Below are 17,993 nucleotides of genomic sequence, written 5' to 3'. Positions count from 1 at the left end.
GCTCAAAAGAACGTCGTCACAGACTAGGAGGACAATGGACAATGGACATATGCTGGTACATACTTGATTAAGGTCGGAGATCTTGTCGAGGTGTGGAGAGATGCCGCCGTGGACGGCGAAGAACTTGCCGTCGATGAGCGCTGCGAGCGGGAGCGCGTCAAAAGAGCGCACGCATGCTTCATAAATCCGCTCCGAGTATTTGTGCAAGCCTGAGTAGCGATGTTAAGCTCAATCTGTGCGTCAACGAAGGAGCAGGGTTCGATGTACGCACTTTCGCGACGAAAGGTAAAGAATCCTGTTAGATGTCTACATTCGTGGTTTCCCCGGAGGAGGGCGAGCGCGCTTGGATACCAGAGTTTGAGGGTATAGAGGTAGAGAAGGCACTAGCCAGCGCGAGTCAGATAAACTTCTGCAATCAAATAGTTGCGCTCATCTTGGATACATACTTCAATACCAAAGGATCCTCGATCAACATAGTCGCCGAGAAAAAGGTAGTTTGTCTCCGTAAACTTGCCACCAATCTCAAAGGCCTTCATGAGATCATACTGCGTGGCACATCAATGTCTACGTCTCACATTTCCTGCTCAAAAGAGGCTTACAAACTGACCGTGGATGTCTCCACACACTGCAGTTCGTCAGCTCGCGTGCGTGCAATGACCGTTGGCGCGTGAACACACCAGTGACAGGTCCGGTTAGGTTGAGCATGTTAGGCTCGCGGCTCATGAGTTCCGTGACAGCCTCTAAAATGAAAACTGTCTGCTCTTCTGTGAGGCGGCCTTCATTGAAGAGGTGATCTTTGAGGAGTTCTGGGTTCGGCTTCATACGCCCGTCGGTCGGATCCTGCATGTAGAAGTCCTCATCGCGAGGCTTATGCGAATATGGCTCTTTGACCTTATTCGCATATCCACATCAGTGCATAGAATCGAAGTAGGAGATAGAGGACGCACCCATGGAGCCTTTCTCTCGCGGATACGCTCTGGGGTGTTGGCGCGGTGCTGCCTGGGCTCAGTCACCTGTGGCTCGCTGATCTGGTATAGTTGCGGCGGCGGTCGTCCGAGTCGCTCATCCTGGGGGTAGTAGTATGACATGCACCGTCGGGGTATTCACTGGCGGGGTATCTGAGAGTGTCGAGGAAGGAAAGAAAGATGGGCAACCTACGCGCTTGTGGACTTCTCCGCAATCGAGTCCGCCACACCGACTACCTGATTGACGCCAGCGCATTCCCGCCTCCGATCAGATCGATACAGCTCGTCCGGGTCCGTCACGGTTGTGGCCGCTCGCAAACGTGAACGTCGATCTCAGTCGTACTGACGGAGGTGCGTGATCAGCTTCTCCAAAACATTGTCATAAGGATAATGCTCTGACATTATGCCATGGAATAGCAACAGAAGAACATGCCAGGCTTGGAGCCTACGACAGCTATCGTGACAGAATACCAATATTACGCTGAGCTGCGGCGCCCATAATCGTCGCTGCCAAGCGTTGGTACGCCCCGCCGCGTATTGGGTGCGTTCGCTGCCTTTACAATGTTATGTTCGAGATTCGCAGGATACTGTGCTATTCTGGAGCTCTCAAATATGATACTGGAGAGGCCCTCAGGCAACGGACGTTTATGTTCTATGCAAACTATCTTTGCACACTGTGCCTGGCAATATTGCGGCCACCAACACAGACGAAAAACTTGACTTCCTCAATGCTGTTAACGAATACGCCGCTGTGCAATCCTTTGTGGAATATGCGACGCAGACGAGCGAAGTCTGAAACTGAAATAAAATAAAATAATGGTTTATGTGTATGAGTGGTAATCGGTGACGAAGTACGATCGACGGCTCAACATAGATGTTTCCATTATGTGCACCGTTTTCAATTCCGCCACATCTCGTGCCTCAGTCCCTGCCCCGGGCCTTGGGAATACAACTTCCATTCTTGTCGCCATTGTTTCTGTCGTCCGAGCTCGGCTGTTCTTCGCCGTCATCATCGCCATAATCACACTCTGGTGGATCTCGGACAAAGTTAAGGGTGTCCTCTGCAACGATCATGAGCTCGAAGTACTAGTTCGGGTCATGGCGAGCATGGGCGGCCGCATGCGCGTCGTTGTTTTCCTCGGACTCGTTCTGATATCCATGGACCCCTTCTCGTCCAAGTACGAGAACTCTCTGACTGTAGGTCTTCTCCCCCCTCATTGTCACCCTCGTCACCGTCTTCATCGTCCTCCTATCATCGTCCTCTGTGGCGTCTTAGCGCGCGCGGCCACACAGATGCCACAGCTCAGTTGTGCAGATTCGTTCTCGGTTTGTCCACCCTGATAAACTGCGGCCGCTGATCGTATAATCATTACCACGCTTCTTTGCCATGCCAACGTCCTATTTCCTACGAGGGCTTTCTTCTCACTTAGTACATAGTGCCCATCTCGCTCACTGATGCGCGCCTTCGCTCGATTTGCCCGCCCCACCCGCGCGTGTGAGGTGTGATTTTCTTGGGTCATTTGCCCATGTAGCATGCTCTGCGATGCGAGGGCAGCTTCTGGGGCAGGTTGTGCAGCAGCGTGCCCGTTCACAGTATTCAAAATGCAGACAGGTAATCAAAGTACAGTGCTTAACAAGTACATTTGCGAATATATGCGCCATCCCCAACATCGAGCACCAACTCTCACACCTCATGCCTCGACGCTCCGTACGCCTGTCAATGTGATCTCCACTTCCGCCCCCATCGTCGCTATCCTCAGGGCTCAATTACGCTTCGTCCTCGTCATTACCGTGCTCGCTTGCCGGGGGGCCTTGCGCAAAGTTAGAATTGCCGCCAGCCTCCTCCACGCCTTCTTGTACTCTATCTTCTTCATCTAAGTACGAGAGAGAGCTCGATCTGCGGCCGTCTTCGCCGTAATCTTCCTCATTACTGCCACCCTCTTCGACAACTGCATTGTCGGCGTGGTCAGGCTCAGGCTCGCGGGTCCTATGAGGGTGTCAGTCCGACTCAGAACAAGCCGAGCTGCAGCAGTTATATGGACGCACCTTGCTTCCATGTCACGATAGAACTCCGCACCGATTGCGGCAAATGCCGCCTTGGTCTGCTCATAGTCGCTCATAACGTCCAAGTAGTCTTTGCCCTCGAAGAAGGGGCTAATAAAATCAGGAATGTGCTCGTGCTTGCGGGCGCCATATATGGCTTCCTTGGCGACGTTCTGACGTCGTCCGTCTCCAATGAATGGGTCTGAGTTATCTGTGCTGGCGTGATCCGAAGCAGTGGCGGGATCGTATGTCGGATCGAGCTTCTCCTCGTGACGTACGGGGGCGAAGGCTTCGCCGCGGTGATACTCGAAGTACCTCCACTTGTACCCGAGGGCATGGATCACGCCAAGGACTTGGGTGGTCTTGGAAGCGTCGAAGACGTGTCTCGCCTGCTCGAACGTCTGCTCGGAAATGGACCCCTCCCAGATCTCTAGCTCATGTTCAGCAACCTGCCGCTTGATTTCCACGATGAGAAGTATCACTCCGTCTCGACTGCACATGTATTTGCCGTCCTCGTCCTGGTAGACGACATGCCACTTCTGAATGAAGTCCGGGACCACTGACGATCGAGGGCGCTTGGCCGTAGTTAGCGGGATGGGAATCATCAAGGGCCTTACAGGTGAGCCTAGGAGAAGGGCAGCAGCGTCCACAATGTCGGCTCGTGTGATCGGGGATCCTTCGTCGTCGTTCTGCCCTGAGATCGCGCCGGTGGCAGGTGTGAGTGGCAGCGCCACAATTCCAGAGCGGTGGCTGGGAGGCGACGGGGCGAGGGAACGCTTGCCACGCCGATCTGGAGTTTCGAAACCGCCTTCTGCGTCGAGCAAGGTGCGAATGTCCACCTCTCCAAAGTCGTACGCGAGATCGACAGTAAACTGAGGGTAAGTGTTGACTATGATATCGTCTGCCTCGGCGGGGGGAGAGAGATAATTTCGTAGAAGTGGATCATATACACCGTACATCGGGGCTTCTAGCCTCTCGTGCTTATTGAGAGTTGCATATGCCAACTCACGGTTCTCTCGCTGGAAACCGTTCGGGAGCTCGACTATATCGTTGGCCGCCATCTGAGGCGTGGATGTTTGGGGACGATGTTGAAAATAGAGCTGCTCTGACTTGTTGCTGAAGTCTAGATGTAACCTGGTCCGTGCACTGATGAGATACAATGGGACCATGCAGTACTATTCTCACGAGTCACAACTACTAAGGATTTGCCCGACTAGGCGAGTTCAACTCCTCATTTGCACCTGTTTACGGCATTTACGTAATCAAGCTCGAGAGCTGAAAGCTGAGCGCCCGAACCGACTTGCCAGCCGCCACAACGAGCATCCTGTTCAAGCATTAGAGATATGTCATCTTCCGATGATTCCACCGCCCTAACGTGCGATCAACGCAAAGTATCCTTTGCCTCACCTTCGATGTCGCTCATACAACCAAGGTCGGTCGACGCCTCTAAGCTTAAGAAGCCTCGCGCCAAGCCTAGACCCATGGTCAAGCGTGGATCTCTTGAGGCTAAGCTCGGCGCGTCAGCATATCTTGCGGGTTTACTGGTTCGTGTCGCGACCAGATCCACTTCAATCGACATGCTCATACATCCTTGTAGAACAAAGAAATGGAGAGAGGAAATGCTCAGAGGATGCAGGACAGCTTGGAGCCCCTTGTGGAGCTCACCATTCCCAAGGACTTCGTGTACACCCCGCGCATTTATGCGATTGAGCTCGACAACGAAGTCGAGGAGGTCCTGATGCAGTGGACACGCCAGGTCTGTCGCATCCCCGACGAAGACAAGCCGCGCAAAGGGATCGTACTCTCTTGTGCTCTCGCCGCTCTGCGCGATGTGACGGGGATCAGTCGCTTGAAGTTCGAGTTTGCCCTGCGGGAGCGTCCTATCCCAGAAGGCCAACATGACAGCTTCCCAATTCTTGCTATTTTCTATGCCTACGAATACGGGACGATGCACTGGCGTCCGACGCAGAAGCAAGTCGGCAAGCTGTCCGAAATCTTGTCGGGTCGTCAGCCGAAGTGGTATATCGACAAGTACCCTTTCGATTCGTGAGTAATATAACGCTCGTCCTGTGCAGACTCTGACTATGTCTCAGGTGAGTATTGTGAAGTCGCCTATGTCTGTTGTACCGTGAAACGCAATGTTGTTTATATGCATGTATGATATTAGTCTTAATGATAAGCTTGCTATATCAACACACACGATGTTTCCAGTTTTAGGGGCTGTTTTTACCAACGATGGTTGGCCTATTTGCGCCTCTGCATGAGTGGCTGGAATACAAGAGCGGGGTGCAATATGCCTGGTGGCGCCCTCAGAATTTGCGCCCACTGACGGTGAGCGCCCGAGCCAGGCTTGCCAACTGTCAGAACAGACCGCTCAGCAGCTGTTCGGGCTAGCTGAGCGTAGAGAGTATGCCGACCTCTACAGAACCTGCCGCTGCGGCGAGCACAACACGCAAAGTAACCTTTAACCTGCCTGCGACGCCGTCTGCTGAGCTCAAACCCACCAAGCCTAACAAGTCGCGATCGAAGGGCAGATGCAAGCCTCTACTCAAGCGCGGCTCCGCTGAGGCGAAGCTTGCAATATCCCCCTATTACGCCGATTCGCTGACACGCGTCGCAGCTATGTGCAAGCTGCTCAGTATGCATGCTGAACGTCATCTTCTAGAACCTAGAAATCGAGAGAGAACAAGCACGAAAGAGGCAGACAGGCTTGGAGCCACTTATGGAGCTTGTCATTCCTGGTGACTTGGTATGCACTCCACGCATTTACGCGATCGAAATTGACCAAGAGAGCGAGGCCTTCCCAGTGTTCGTTATGTTCTACGCACGCGACTATTCAACAATGCACAGGCAAGCGACGCAGAAGCATGTCGATAGACTCAGCGAGATCTTGCCAGGCCGGCAACCCCAGATCGACGGTCCTTGACTTGTGAGCAGCAGTAATATATTCCCTTCGCCTTGTCGATATTGATTATAGCTTTTCTAGACCAGCTGCCATAATTGCTATCGCGCCGGATCGAAACAAGTGGTATTTGCGCCTGCACTATCACCCGAGAAATAGAGGTTCAATATCCTCTGGTGTATATTTGTCATGATCATGAATAGTAGTAGTACTAGTATTTCTTTGATTGATATTCTAAGTATCCGTCGTAGCCGGGAAAACAGAAAACACAGGCTATGGCGTTTGATACCCGCGGGTACAACGATACCTGACGTACCTAAGACACACAGGGCGGTAAGCGCAGTTTTTTTCTCGAGAAAACTCAGGCAAAAGCGGCTAAACAAGGCCCAGTTATTCCTCTATTCTACGCCGATGCAAACTGAGGAGAAGCTGGTGTAAAACCGGCCAAAAGGCTCTAGTACACAGTGAAACTGGCGGAAAAGTCACGGGGTAGTTTAATTTGTTTGCTGATAACTTGCATGGGAGACGAGTGTGCCGATGAGAAGGGATAGTTGCGCGCTCAGACTCGAGGGTAGAGAGTAGAGTTCAAATCACTCTTACTCCTTGATATAAGTCCATCAATAGGCCCATGCACAGTTCTCACGAGCTACAACCAACAAGCAATTTGCCTGATTAGGCTGACTCTGCTCCTAACTTAATTTGTGACTGTTTACTGTACTTACGTAAGCGAATTTCGCGGATATATCAAGCGCCCGAACTGGGCTTTCGAGCCGCCACAGTCACTGCCTTACAAAACATGTCGTCCTCTTCCGAATCTCTGCCCGCAACGCAAGAGCAATGCAAGGTATCCTTTTCTCCGCCGTCTTGTTCAATTATCCAGCAGCAATCAGCCTGTGTCTCTAAGCCGCAGAAGAAGTCCAAGGGCAAATTCAAACGCTCAAGAAAGTCCTCTCTTGAGGCGAAACTTGGTGCATCGACCTACCTTGCTGGAATTTTAGTGCGTAGTAAGACCAGACATATATATGTCAGATTCATGACACACTTCGCAGAACGAGAATATTGAGCGGGACCGCGAGCGGAGGAGAAAGGCAGACTTGGAGCCCCTTGTAGAGCTCCAAATTCCTGACGACTTTGTATACACCCTGCGCACGTATGCATTCGAGCTCGACAGCAAGGTTGAAGAGGTGCTTAAGCAGTGGATGCGCAAAGTTTGCCACATTCCCGATGAAGATGACCTGCACTACTTGACTATCTTAGTATGCGCCCTCGTGGTGTTATGGAGTGTGACGGGCATCTGACATCTAAATCTTGAATTTTCAGCCCGAGAGGGTCCTATCCCAGAGGGTTTACACAAGAGCTTCCCAGTTATCACTGTCTTCTATGCCTACAAATACAAGACGATGCACAAGCGTCCGATGCAGAAACAAGTTGACAAGCTTAGCGAAATTTTATTGAATCGCCAACCAAAGTGGTACATTGATTGCCATCCTTTTGATTGATGCGTGAGTAGCACGATAGTTGCATTTTCTTCGATGTTGACTGTGCTCCCTAGATGAATATCATAACGGAAGACGTATTGACTGTGCCTCGTACACTGTAATACGATTATGTTGCTTCTGTTGTTGTACAATACTATACTTCTCAAGCTCTCTAGCAAGTCTGAGGTGTCAGAACTCTGATGAGCGGCCTGCTAAGCATAGATCAGTACATAGCACACCCGGCTCATGAATTCACAACGATTACAGCCCTGAAACATTAAAATGCATGAGTTGCTCGAGGCCCCGACTGGCGCGCTTGCCGCTCACTACAAGATGGCACAATCGAGATGTGCAACTCGTTTATGGTCCACTCTCAAGGACATCCTGACGTTTCACATTTGCTTCTTGGCTAGAGACCGATCAGTACCTCCTGCACTACAGCTTGGTGAGAACAATATCTTTGACATGGCTAATTGTCACTCAGGGCTGTAGCCAAGCTCACCAACATCGGTCCAACGGATCACAGCCAAGACCGATTTGAGCAGCGGCAAGTCTATGCAAGACGAGGAATAGGCGATCCTGAGCTGCCAGACAAAGTTCGACAATATTATCCTGATAAGGCTAATCTTGTTGCTCATTTGTACATGTTGTTTACTGTAAGCACTCATGATCCAGGTCACTCTAGTACATTTGTAGGTCTACCTCCTAAGTAGCATACTTTATACAAATAAAATGTAGAGGAAAGAATGAAAAATGGACTTTGCTGTGATCTTGTGATGTTGTTTAATTTTCACAGCGTGCAAACAAGGCCACAGAAATAGTTTCCCCTTGCAACTGCAGAACACCCGTCCGACCACGAAGTGGGTCACTGGGCATCTATTAGGCGCCGTACCATGTGAGGCTACTCGCAACAACATACCGTGCATCGAATACAGACTTCCTGAGTACGCACACTTGTGAAAACAGACGAGGCACTTCATAGATGATGTGAGAACACATAATACTACATTATATCAGTCAACTAAGCCGCTGCAATCGAGTTTTGTGGGGTTACATGTCAGCCAGAGTCTCCACCGCCATTAGTGGTTGAGGGTCCGGTCCAGTCCAGTTTTTTTAAAAATTGGGTGGGACCAGGACTCAGACTGGTCAATGACCAGCATCTGTTTGTGCAGGACCGGACCAAGACTGGGTCCTGGTCCTGTACAGTCCTCCGTGCAGTCCTGGACCGGTCATAACCAGTCTAGGACCAAATGTGGTCTTAGACCAATTCAGACCAGCTCAGACCAGTCCTGCCCTGATAAACATGGCACAAATGAACAAATTTTGATTTTGAACTGCATGTACAGGTAGACTAGCAGTATACTAAGCTAATTTCTGGACAAATCAGTTTTGAGACCACACTACTCAGCCTAATGAGTCAAAGAGGAGACAGTGTGTGAGTCTCAAGAAGGCCAGAAGAGTGTACCAGATGCCTATCTCAGAAGTGCTATATACCATTCATGCATTGCCAGACTGTCTTTATATACTGTAAGGCATCACAGAAATACTGTTGCGTAGAGTCTGATATTGAGGGAGTGTTTGACATGGCTGAATATTTGATGAACTCAAAGGCAGGAGCTCAAAAAAATAGCCACAGCTGTGGTCTGTGCTGTTAAGGTTCAAGAGAGGTATTTGGCAGGTAGACAGCTACTTCACGTTATGTCATACATATGAATGAAAGGCAATATTGTATATGGGCAAATATAGGTAAACAATGTGCGCACAAGGCACCGGTGAACACTGTACACTTAAAAATCAAAACAAATATTCAGCTAGTGATATGCAGGCACAGCTTGAGCTTAAAGCCCAGGATTGGGCCCATGGCAATGTTGGGCTGAGTCCTGACCCCAAGCCTGAGCCTGAGCCTGAGCCCGGCCCAAGTTGCCAAGCTTAGGATAAGTTCACACTAGCAGAGACCGCCCACTGACTCAAGCCTGGCCTTGAGCCCACTGCCAGGCCAGGCTCAGGTCAGGCTTTTTTGGGCTGGGCTTGCAAGCTTTGAGCCAAGGCTGCACATTACTATATTCAGCAAAGAAAACAATGCTCTGCTCACACGGCTGGATTCTAAATAGAGAAGAAGGGTATCATGCACCACTTTCATCATTCTCAGCATTTCTGTATAAAACCTCCATATCCTTGAGAGCCTTGTTATCCCTACGCTCAGGCTCCATCTTCCCATGGTCATGGCTTTAGCTGATTATGTGCAGTAACCGCATCCAAACTTGAATAAATCATAAAAAGAGTTTTAAAAAATGTATTAATCTGTGCTTAAGCTGGCTGTGTACTTGGACAAGCCTACAAGGGCATGGTTGCAGTTCAGAAATTACTAAGATATACATGTACCAGTAGCCAAGCTGCTTTCTGGGTGCTGCATTTTTGTTACTTTATATTGGTCTGTGACTGGTTCTGACCAGTCATGACCAGTCCTAAAAGCAACCAGCGCCATCTAGGACCAAGGACTGTGACCAAGACTGGACTGACGTAGGACTGGACCATACCCAGTCCTGATCAGTCCAGTCTCAGTCCAAGTCCCGGTCCCGACCGGTCCTTAGGACCAGACCCTCAACCACTAACCGCCATGTAATGTTTGCTCCTCCGTAATTCAGCTGGCTGCTCTTCAGTTGAAGTAGGAAGGAAAAGCTCCTTTGGCTTGCTGTTCATGGACTTCGTCTTCTTGACTACTTGCATGGCAGCTTTGGTGGCCACCAACTCTGAAGTAGCTGGCTCAGAAGGCCCTGGGAGTAATGTTACTCACTAAGAGTGTACATGTCTAAAGCCATCAACTGCACTATTGTGCTCTTCTACGCCTAGGACAAGTCTTAATAGCTCCCCTGATGGCTTCTGCCCATTCTGCAGTGCTGTGGCAAATGGGATGAGGTGCAGAGAAGGCAGGTGGTATGGATCTACTGTATGAGACCTGACTAGCATAGAGAACAAATTATGCATGCTAAGAAAATCTTAAAATTTGCCAAATGTTGAAGAACAAAGGACCATACTATCAGAAAAATATATCCAAAGTTTCATGAACTTTGGTTTATCCACTGCTTCAGTATGCCAAGTTCAAGTCAGCAGGTGGCCGGAGAGCCAGGTGGCTCGGCCATGGCAATCCATGTATTCCAGCTGGTTCAGGTGTCCGGCAAAAACAGCTAAACCACCTGGAAGCTATGTATCACTATGTTGAGAGCCCATCTGCACAGGTCAAAAAGGAGCTGAATTGTGATGGACACTGAGAGAGCTTTGGGTGCGGTGTATGGGGTATTGCAGCATTTCAAAACAGGTAAATCCATGATAAGAGTGAGCAAATTGACCTTTTTCTTCACCACAACTTTATGAAATTTGCTCAAATTGGACATGTACTATGGTACTATGCATACAAATGTAAACTTTTTATTTTTGTCGTGCTACAGTAAGCTTATCGTACACTTGAGCCTCAAGAGTATTCGCTGACCCGTTTCCTGGTCCGGCCCAGTTCCTGATATGATACAGTACCGCTTGTTTATAGCGGGCCCGAGGGAGCGAATAGTGTTGCCACGGCTTGGCGCGGCTTGGCTGTGACTTGACTTTAGACAGCTTTTCCTTTTTGGGATCAGCCGAGTCAAGTCAAGCCACAGTGCAGCCGCGACTATAAGCGACTATGGCTGAGCAGCAGCTTGCAGCCGATTGTCCCTCCCAAAAAGGAAGGTAGTTCACACTGGTACTGTGGAATTCATCGTAACATTGCTTGTCCTACTTGAGTGATGCTAAATATGAACTGATCTCCTCTGGAGACTCTTCTGCATGGCTCTCCAAGTTCTTGAGCTTCTCTTCGATGTCCAAACCATGTGTGAAAGATAGAGAATGGCTTTGCTTGAACCTGAACTTGAGAATTTGCAGTGCTTCCATGAGTTCTCCACTGATTTTGTTGCGCCAGTCTGTGACTGTTATCTTTCCGGATGAGAAGACACGTTCACAGGGCATAGCAGAGGCTTGGATAGGCAGAATATCCATTGCAATGGCATAGATGATTGGAAACCTGGTTTGAGATGCCTAAAATGTGAAGATAAATTGATATTTCAAAAAAAAAAATGGAGAAAAATGGAGAGAAAAATTATGGCACAAGTTTCAGTAAGTGTACACTCACCTTTCAGTATGTGATAGCATCCACAAATCCATCTGTGGGCTCTGCAATCTATGCATACTGCTCTTACTCTACTGAACGCTCAGCCAATGGACCTTTTCCTTTACCCTTGAATAAAATGTTGTAGGCCTTTTGCTGCTGTGTTTGAATCACTGCAGCTGCCGGAGCCAAGGCTGAAGGGGCCATCTTGGATTTATACTTGCGCATCTGTAAAATGAATGTTAATATAGAGAGAAATGAAGATTAAAATATGAGTAAAAGCGCACCTCAGCTAAAAATAGATTCTTTGCTGCAGCCGCTTCTGCTAGTAAAGTGTTTTGCTCAAACCACTCCAGCTTATATGCAGGATTGATGACTAATAAACTTAGCTTCAGATTTCAGCAGCTTTAAAGCTGTGCTTACCAGTGGCCAAAGTATATGCATTACAGCTGCGGTTGCGATCACGATAGTCTTCAAGCTTGTCCAGACCTTGCTGAATAATTCCAGCTGCGTTGGATACTTTTGCCTGTTACTCCTGCCAGCGTAGCTTCATGGCTTCAAATGCAGGTAAAACACTAATAAGTGTTGGCATAGATTCTGAAGATAAAAGCTGCTGAAACGCATGTGGAACCTATTCATGTTTAATTTATTACTTGGATAAATAAAGAAAACTGAACTTACCTGAAAGATCTCATGGAATACTTCCAAAGCTTTCCACTCTTCATTGTTCATGCTATACTTGCGAAGTTCTGCAAACTCTGAACCATAGAGAAATTGTTCAATTGCCTATAAATAAATAAGCCTGAAAGTATACAGTATGCCAAAATGAATTGTTACCTCACGAAGTAGAATAGCCTGATCTATCATGAGATATGTTGATGATCACTGTGTCTCAAATGTCTTTGAAAAGCTGCAGAATGGCCATATTCATGTTGACTAAAATCTGCATAAAATGCTGGCAACGCAGTGCAGATGCACGAATTTATACATTGAGGTAAGGCAAATCACTATCTTGTATAGATTAAATTAAACTTACTACTCTAATGAGAGAACGTAAAGTTGCGATAGGGTCAAGTTTAACTGCGTCAAGAAAATTGCATGGCAAAAACTTTTCTGGCTCAAAATCTTGCGACATTTCCTTGACATACTCAAGTTCAGTTATAGCACTAAGAACACTTTGGCATGCTGAGTTAACAACATGTGGAAAGCAGCAACAGTTATTTTGAGCAATAAACTGCAATTGATTTATTGAAATATACACACCGAATGCAACGTTGAAGCTTGTCAAAAGCAATTCCACGCTTTTGCAAGGTTTGCTCAAGAACCTCCATGCAGGTGTCATTGTTTGTTGCATTGTCCATTGTAATCCAGCCAATCTATATATTTTTAAAGGATAGTAAGTGGTTTAATTATTTTAAGTTGTTAAAATGGCTGTACCTTGTTTGTGATCTTGATACGGTCCAGGATATAAAGGAATGCAGCCGCAAGATGCTCACCGGTGTGTCTGGAGAGGACACGGTGAAAGCCGATAAGATCTGCACGAAGTCGAAGCTGCAGCTGAAGTCCGTTACCACAATTTTCAAGAACAAGCTGCAGCCAGTGTGCAGTAACTGCCATGTATGGTGATAAGAATGGGTCAGTCCACATAGCCATTGTGAAGGATATGCTGCCAACTGCATTCTATAATTAGTAATTAGAGCAGAATTGTTTTGTAATTTTTTTGCCACTTACCTTCATATCCTGGCTAAGCTCCTTGAGATACTCTTCAAAAACCTCACCAACTCGTGTTCGGATAGTGGTCCACCCAGGAATATCTTTCTCATGCAGCTCAGAGTGAAGCAAAAGAAAGATATTGTGAAGCTGTGGATTTTCAATGACGCGTAAAGGCTGCAAATATTTATTCAGATTTAAAGCACAATAAAATGTAAATTTAAAGCACACCTGATTGTCAGCAACAATCCACTCAGTAATGTAATCCACAAATAGCTCCTTGGTGAACTGTGGCCGGCTGTTATCCACTTGTGCAATATCTGGTTGTCCACGTTGATGTTGCCTCCAGGCTTTGACTTGTGCCGTAGCACACTTCGCTGTGATTTTGACTTGCGCTTTATCGCACACCTCCACCCACTCGTCAAGATGAGCATCTCAGAAGTGCTTTTGAGGGTTGTATGTGCCTGCAGTAGTCCAGGTGGACACATGGTGATGAGGATTCTGTTCATGCATAAACCTGGCGAGTTTTTTTTAGAAATAAGTGCAAAGAAATAGCTGAAAGAAATTCATACAAGCAAAACTTGCATTTCTTGCATCCATTCTCATTTGTCTCAATGAAGGGCCAGACATCCTTAGCTTGCTTGCCTTGTCTGTTGCCTGCAGGCCCATGAGGCGATTTCTGATGCTGACTGGCAACAGGTGAATTGGGAGGGCCTGCTGGCTTGCGAGTTGGGGTGGCAGGAGCAGGCAGGAGATCACGTGAAGAGCCTGCAGCTGGTGTTGGACTAGTAGGCGAGTCTTCAGAGTCATCTGCAATATCAATGTTGATGTATTCATGACTATCAGCAACTGGAACAGATCTACAAAGATCCAAACATTAGAGCATAGCAATTTGCAGTATTGGTCACCACGCACTTGTTTATCGAGCTCTCCCCACTTGGATTGTGCTGGTGATTGGCACAACCTCTCCGGGGCGACGCAAATACCATGAGCACCTCTTCTTCAGCAACATCCTGAACCCCTGGACCTTTTCTACCACCTCTCTTCTTTGCTGGGGAACCTTGGACAGCATCCTCAGATGAGAATTCACCTACAGAATTCAAGATGTTATCAGCAGACAACATCAAACTGTACAAAAGCTCAAAAAAAGTGCACCAGACAGCCTAAACTGGGTCATAACAGCTCCATTGTCAAACTCAACATGCTTAGAGGCCACCTTTTGCCTCTTAGGTGTCTTCTGAAGGGCTCGGCAGCTCTCTTCTTTCCATATTTGCAAGGAGGCATAGTGGCAAGCAAAGTGACGCAGTGTTTGCCTTTTTGGGACAACTGGACCTGACTGCAAGCCACCGCCGAGTCGCGCCAAGCCGCAGCTAAGCCGCGTAACAGACAAGAGCCAATCAGCGACTTGGCTTGGCTGCCACATGGCTTGACTGCAACGACTAGCGGCTAAGCAGTCAAGCCGTGGCAACACTAGGAGCGAGCGCCCGAACACAACCTGCCAATATGTCCTCTCTCACCGAACCTCCTCCCACAAAGAAGGAACAGCGTAAAGTGACATTCGACCTTCCCCTAGCGTCGTCCGCGGAGGGGCAGGGCAAGCCCGACAAAGCATCCAAACCGAATAAGTCGAAAAAGCCCAGGTCGAAAGGCAAATCAAAATCCCTGATTAAGCCCGGCTCTCCCAAAGCCAAGCTTGGTGCATCCACGTACCTTGCAAATCTGCTGGTGTGTGTGTGTTTTTACATTCATGTCTAAACCCATTCACGAACCCACGTCGTCCCGAAGAACGAGGAAGCCGAGAGAGAGCAAGAGCGCAGACAGAAGGCAGGTCTGGAGCCTCTTGTAGCGATTGTTATTCCCAACGATTGGGTGTATACACCGCGCATATACGCGATTGAAGTCGACGAAGAGGTCGAAGAAGCACTGATACAGTGGACGCGGAAGGTCTGCCGCATCCCGGACAAAGATAACCTGCAGAACAGCACCATCTTCGGCTATGCCCTCAAGGCCCTACGCCGTGCTACAGGGATCCGGAGGCTCGAAGTCGAGTTCGCCGTGCGCGAAAGCCGTGACGTGTTCCCTGTGTTCGCCGTCTTCTATGCGTACCAGTATTCAACAATGCACGAGCGAGCAACACAGAAGCAGGTCGACAAACTCAGCGAGATCTTGCTGGGCCGGCAGCCGAGGTGGTTCGTCGATTTCCAGATAGACGGTCCTTGACCTGTGAGTATGAGCGGTGTATTACCTTCGTCTTTCAACGCTAACAACAGCTCTCCCAGACTACCAAATTCTCAGGAAGGATGGAAATGTGATCTGCACCCGCGCTGTAATCTGAGGAACGGGCTCTTCGTAACCCATAGGAGCGTATTTTACTCGCTCGTTTACAGTATACCTTTCATTAGCATTTGCGTTTGTGTCACGCTAGCCAGTGTTGTATTCTAGGTGTTCTCAACAAGTTCATATCAATATTTGCCATGTGAGGTTATGTGCACTGGTCGCTGTGGGTCGTTCGGGCACTGAGTGTGCTAAAAGTTAAGTGCCATAGTTTCCGCCACAATGTCAACCTTCGTCCAGGCGAGAGGCATCACACGACTTCCTTGTCACACCCAAGCGATGCCGTCCGATTTCGCATAGGGGTCTCCGTCTATATATATCATACCAGACAGCTTGTAGCATATAGGCGGCTTCTACTCACCCTAATGGCGCCATCTTTAACTTGTACAGCCGATAGTCGTGCGCCATAGGATATCACTGCAGCTCGGCATTGGCAAGACGAGTGAGCCTACGACGTGGACGAGTCGCTCCGCATTTCAGGTGACACATCACTCAGCGCGATTTCACTGGTGGGCATGCGCTCGTAGAGCCAGTGGATTAAATGGATGCGGTGCTTGTCGCCGATGATGCAACGGTGTGTTACAGTAAGAGGGCACGTCGTCAACGAGCCGCACATCGAGCCCAACGCACAGGTGAATTGAGTTATTTGAAGAGAATGAGTCTCAGTCCGAGGACAAATACAAACCTGCGGTCAAGTGCGACTCTCCTGACGCCACGCAACCTTGCAACTGGGGATGCTTTTCTACTCATGTGAATAACGAATAGTGTGCTTGACAATGATCTCGGAAAATGAGGAAGCCGAGGAGGGGTGGGCAAGTGCATACTAGAAGGCCGTGGAGCCGCTCATGCAACCCGTCATCCCGGCGACTTCGTATACACACCGTGTATCTGTGCGATTGAAAATTGACGAAGAGGTCCAGGGGCACTCATACTGAGGACGCACAAGGTCTGCCGCATCCTGGGCGAAGATAACCGCGCAAGAGCGCTATCTTCTCGAGGCCTTGCGCCGGAGTTGGAGACTTGAAGTCAAGTCTGCCGAGTCCCGCCAAGGGTACAGAAGATACAACCTTCCACACTTATTATAAGTACGCAATTATGCACAGGTGGCTGACCGAATTGAAAGCCGGTCGACAAGCTGAGCAAGACCTCACTGGACCGCCAGCCGAAATGGTACATCGACTACCAGATGGACATCTGACCCGTGGGCAACAGTAATGTGATAGCCCTACTTCAATGTCACTCTCCCCTAGATTGCCGACTTCGGCTCCGGTAGCGCATAATATTGGTCGAAAATCGATAATGTTCCGGTGCTGGCCCTTGCAGGGTGTTACAAGATCTGTTATAGCAAAAGTACTGTGAATGTCGCTTGTTAGCCTCTTGTAACAAGATATTAAGCGTACCAAGCTGTGGACAGACTATCATACACCCATCGGTTTGCTAAATTGTTGGAGTCGGCTCGATCGAGAAACGCTTGAGTACAACAGGCATGAGGAAATGGCGACACCTTGGGCTTTGCGTAAGTCTATCAACCTTGAGAGCGGGGATAGACGTCGTCAAAATACATGCATTTATAAAATCGTGTTTGGGTTGACCTCCAGGTTAGCGCAGAACGACGTCTCACGCGAGGCGGAAAGCAGCGTGTTGTGCAGCCACGAGCAAGCAAGTGGCGTCAAGAAGGTGGCGGATCCTGGCCGACAAAAAGGTAAGCTTGTAAATTCTGGCGTCATGTCTGCGGTATTTTCGTTGTTAAGTTTTGGGTGCCCTGTCCTTAAGCTGTCTCGGTTTGACAAGGCGCTCATATCAGTCTGCGTCATGGCGAGCACGGCATACCCTGTCAGACGCAGGCTACCCAGTCATACCGGACAGATGTCGTATGTGATAGTCGTAAGATGATCGTTTCTTGTTCGTTGGTCCAGGAAGGACAGTGGAGGATACAGAAAGAACAGTCAATACTCGCAGAAGCGTACATACCCATTGGCTACACCTTCACACGATGGCGTATAACCCAATCTCGCACCTCTATCACCTATAGCCCCTCTCTGTTATTCTGTACATCATCTCTTCTTCAATGCTAGCAACCCGCTCGATGCGAGAGACTGCGATAGGGAGAAAGAGCGGCGAGGTCTTAGGCGTGAGCGTACTTCTCGGTCCACTCGCGCGAGACACGCTGGGCATCGGCCTCGTTCTCCTTGTAGTGCTTCGCAACATCGGTCGCAAGCGGGTCGTCCGGGTTCGGCGCGCTGAGTAGGGCTTGTATCGAGAGTAGTACTGTCCGGATCTGCAACGCGGGGCTCCACTTGTCTATACGTCGCCCCGTATGAGCACGCGACCATAGACAAACATGCGAGACGAGGGAGTACCTTTGAGAATGTCTAGACAGATGCGACCGAGTTTGTCTGCTAGGACATGAGGGAGCGGGAAGGGAA

At 48.9% G+C, this 17,993-nt stretch overlaps 6 protein-coding genes across 6 annotated transcripts; 3 read left to right on the top strand and 3 right to left on the bottom strand.

The window, feature by feature from the left end:
* Positions 1-63: 63 nt before the first annotated feature.
* PHACADRAFT_210849 (uncharacterized protein) lies at positions 64-1,143 on the bottom strand (the record flags this gene model as incomplete). Its single annotated transcript, XM_007397783.1, has 6 exons — positions 948-1,143; positions 678-891; positions 600-625; positions 447-545; positions 272-383; positions 64-209 (listed from the first exon to the last, which is right to left on the bottom strand). Coding segments are annotated over exons 1-6 (738 nt in total), but the record flags the coding sequence as incomplete, so codon positions are not given.
* Positions 1,144-4,350: 3,207 nt separating this feature from the next.
* PHACADRAFT_259326 (uncharacterized protein) lies at positions 4,351-5,200 on the top strand (the record flags this gene model as incomplete). Its single annotated transcript, XM_007397782.1, has 3 exons — positions 4,351-4,552; positions 4,606-5,054; positions 5,102-5,200. Coding segments are annotated over 3 exons (655 nt in total), but the record flags the coding sequence as incomplete, so codon positions are not given.
* Positions 5,201-6,691: 1,491 nt separating this feature from the next.
* PHACADRAFT_185867 (uncharacterized protein) lies at positions 6,692-7,208 on the top strand (the record flags this gene model as incomplete). Its single annotated transcript, XM_007397781.1, has 2 exons — positions 6,692-6,907; positions 6,960-7,208. The coding sequence occupies exons 1-2, from the start codon at positions 6,707-6,709 to the stop codon at positions 7,206-7,208; spliced, it is 450 nt and encodes a 149-aa protein (XP_007397843.1). The 5' UTR covers positions 6,692-6,706.
* A 3,945-nt stretch (positions 7,209-11,153) lies between these two features.
* PHACADRAFT_99044 (uncharacterized protein) lies at positions 11,154-11,453 on the bottom strand (the record flags this gene model as incomplete). The annotated part of the gene is made up of 1 exon (XM_007397780.1): positions 11,154-11,453. A coding segment is annotated over one exon (300 nt), but the record flags the coding sequence as incomplete, so codon positions are not given.
* Positions 11,454-14,730: 3,277 nt separating this feature from the next.
* PHACADRAFT_259324 (uncharacterized protein) lies at positions 14,731-15,700 on the top strand. Its single transcript, XM_007397779.1, has 3 exons — positions 14,731-14,958; positions 15,019-15,456; positions 15,513-15,700. The coding sequence occupies exons 1-2, from the start codon at positions 14,737-14,739 to the stop codon at positions 15,451-15,453; spliced, it is 657 nt and encodes a 218-aa protein (XP_007397841.1). The 5' UTR covers positions 14,731-14,736; the 3' UTR covers positions 15,454-15,456; positions 15,513-15,700.
* Positions 15,701-17,692: 1,992 nt separating this feature from the next.
* PHACADRAFT_98357 (uncharacterized protein) lies at positions 17,693-17,976 on the bottom strand (the record flags this gene model as incomplete). The annotated part of the gene is made up of 2 exons (XM_007397778.1): positions 17,693-17,868; positions 17,928-17,976. Coding segments are annotated over 2 exons (225 nt in total), but the record flags the coding sequence as incomplete, so codon positions are not given.
* Positions 17,977-17,993: the final 17 nt, after the last annotated feature.

This window comes from Phanerochaete carnosa, assembly GCF_000300595.1.
Source record: "Phanerochaete carnosa HHB-10118-sp unplaced genomic scaffold PHACAscaffold_7, whole genome shotgun sequence".
NCBI lineage: Eukaryota > Fungi > Basidiomycota > Agaricomycetes > Polyporales > Phanerochaetaceae > Phanerochaete > Phanerochaete carnosa.
This window is presented reverse-complemented; position numbering and strand designations above follow the sequence as displayed.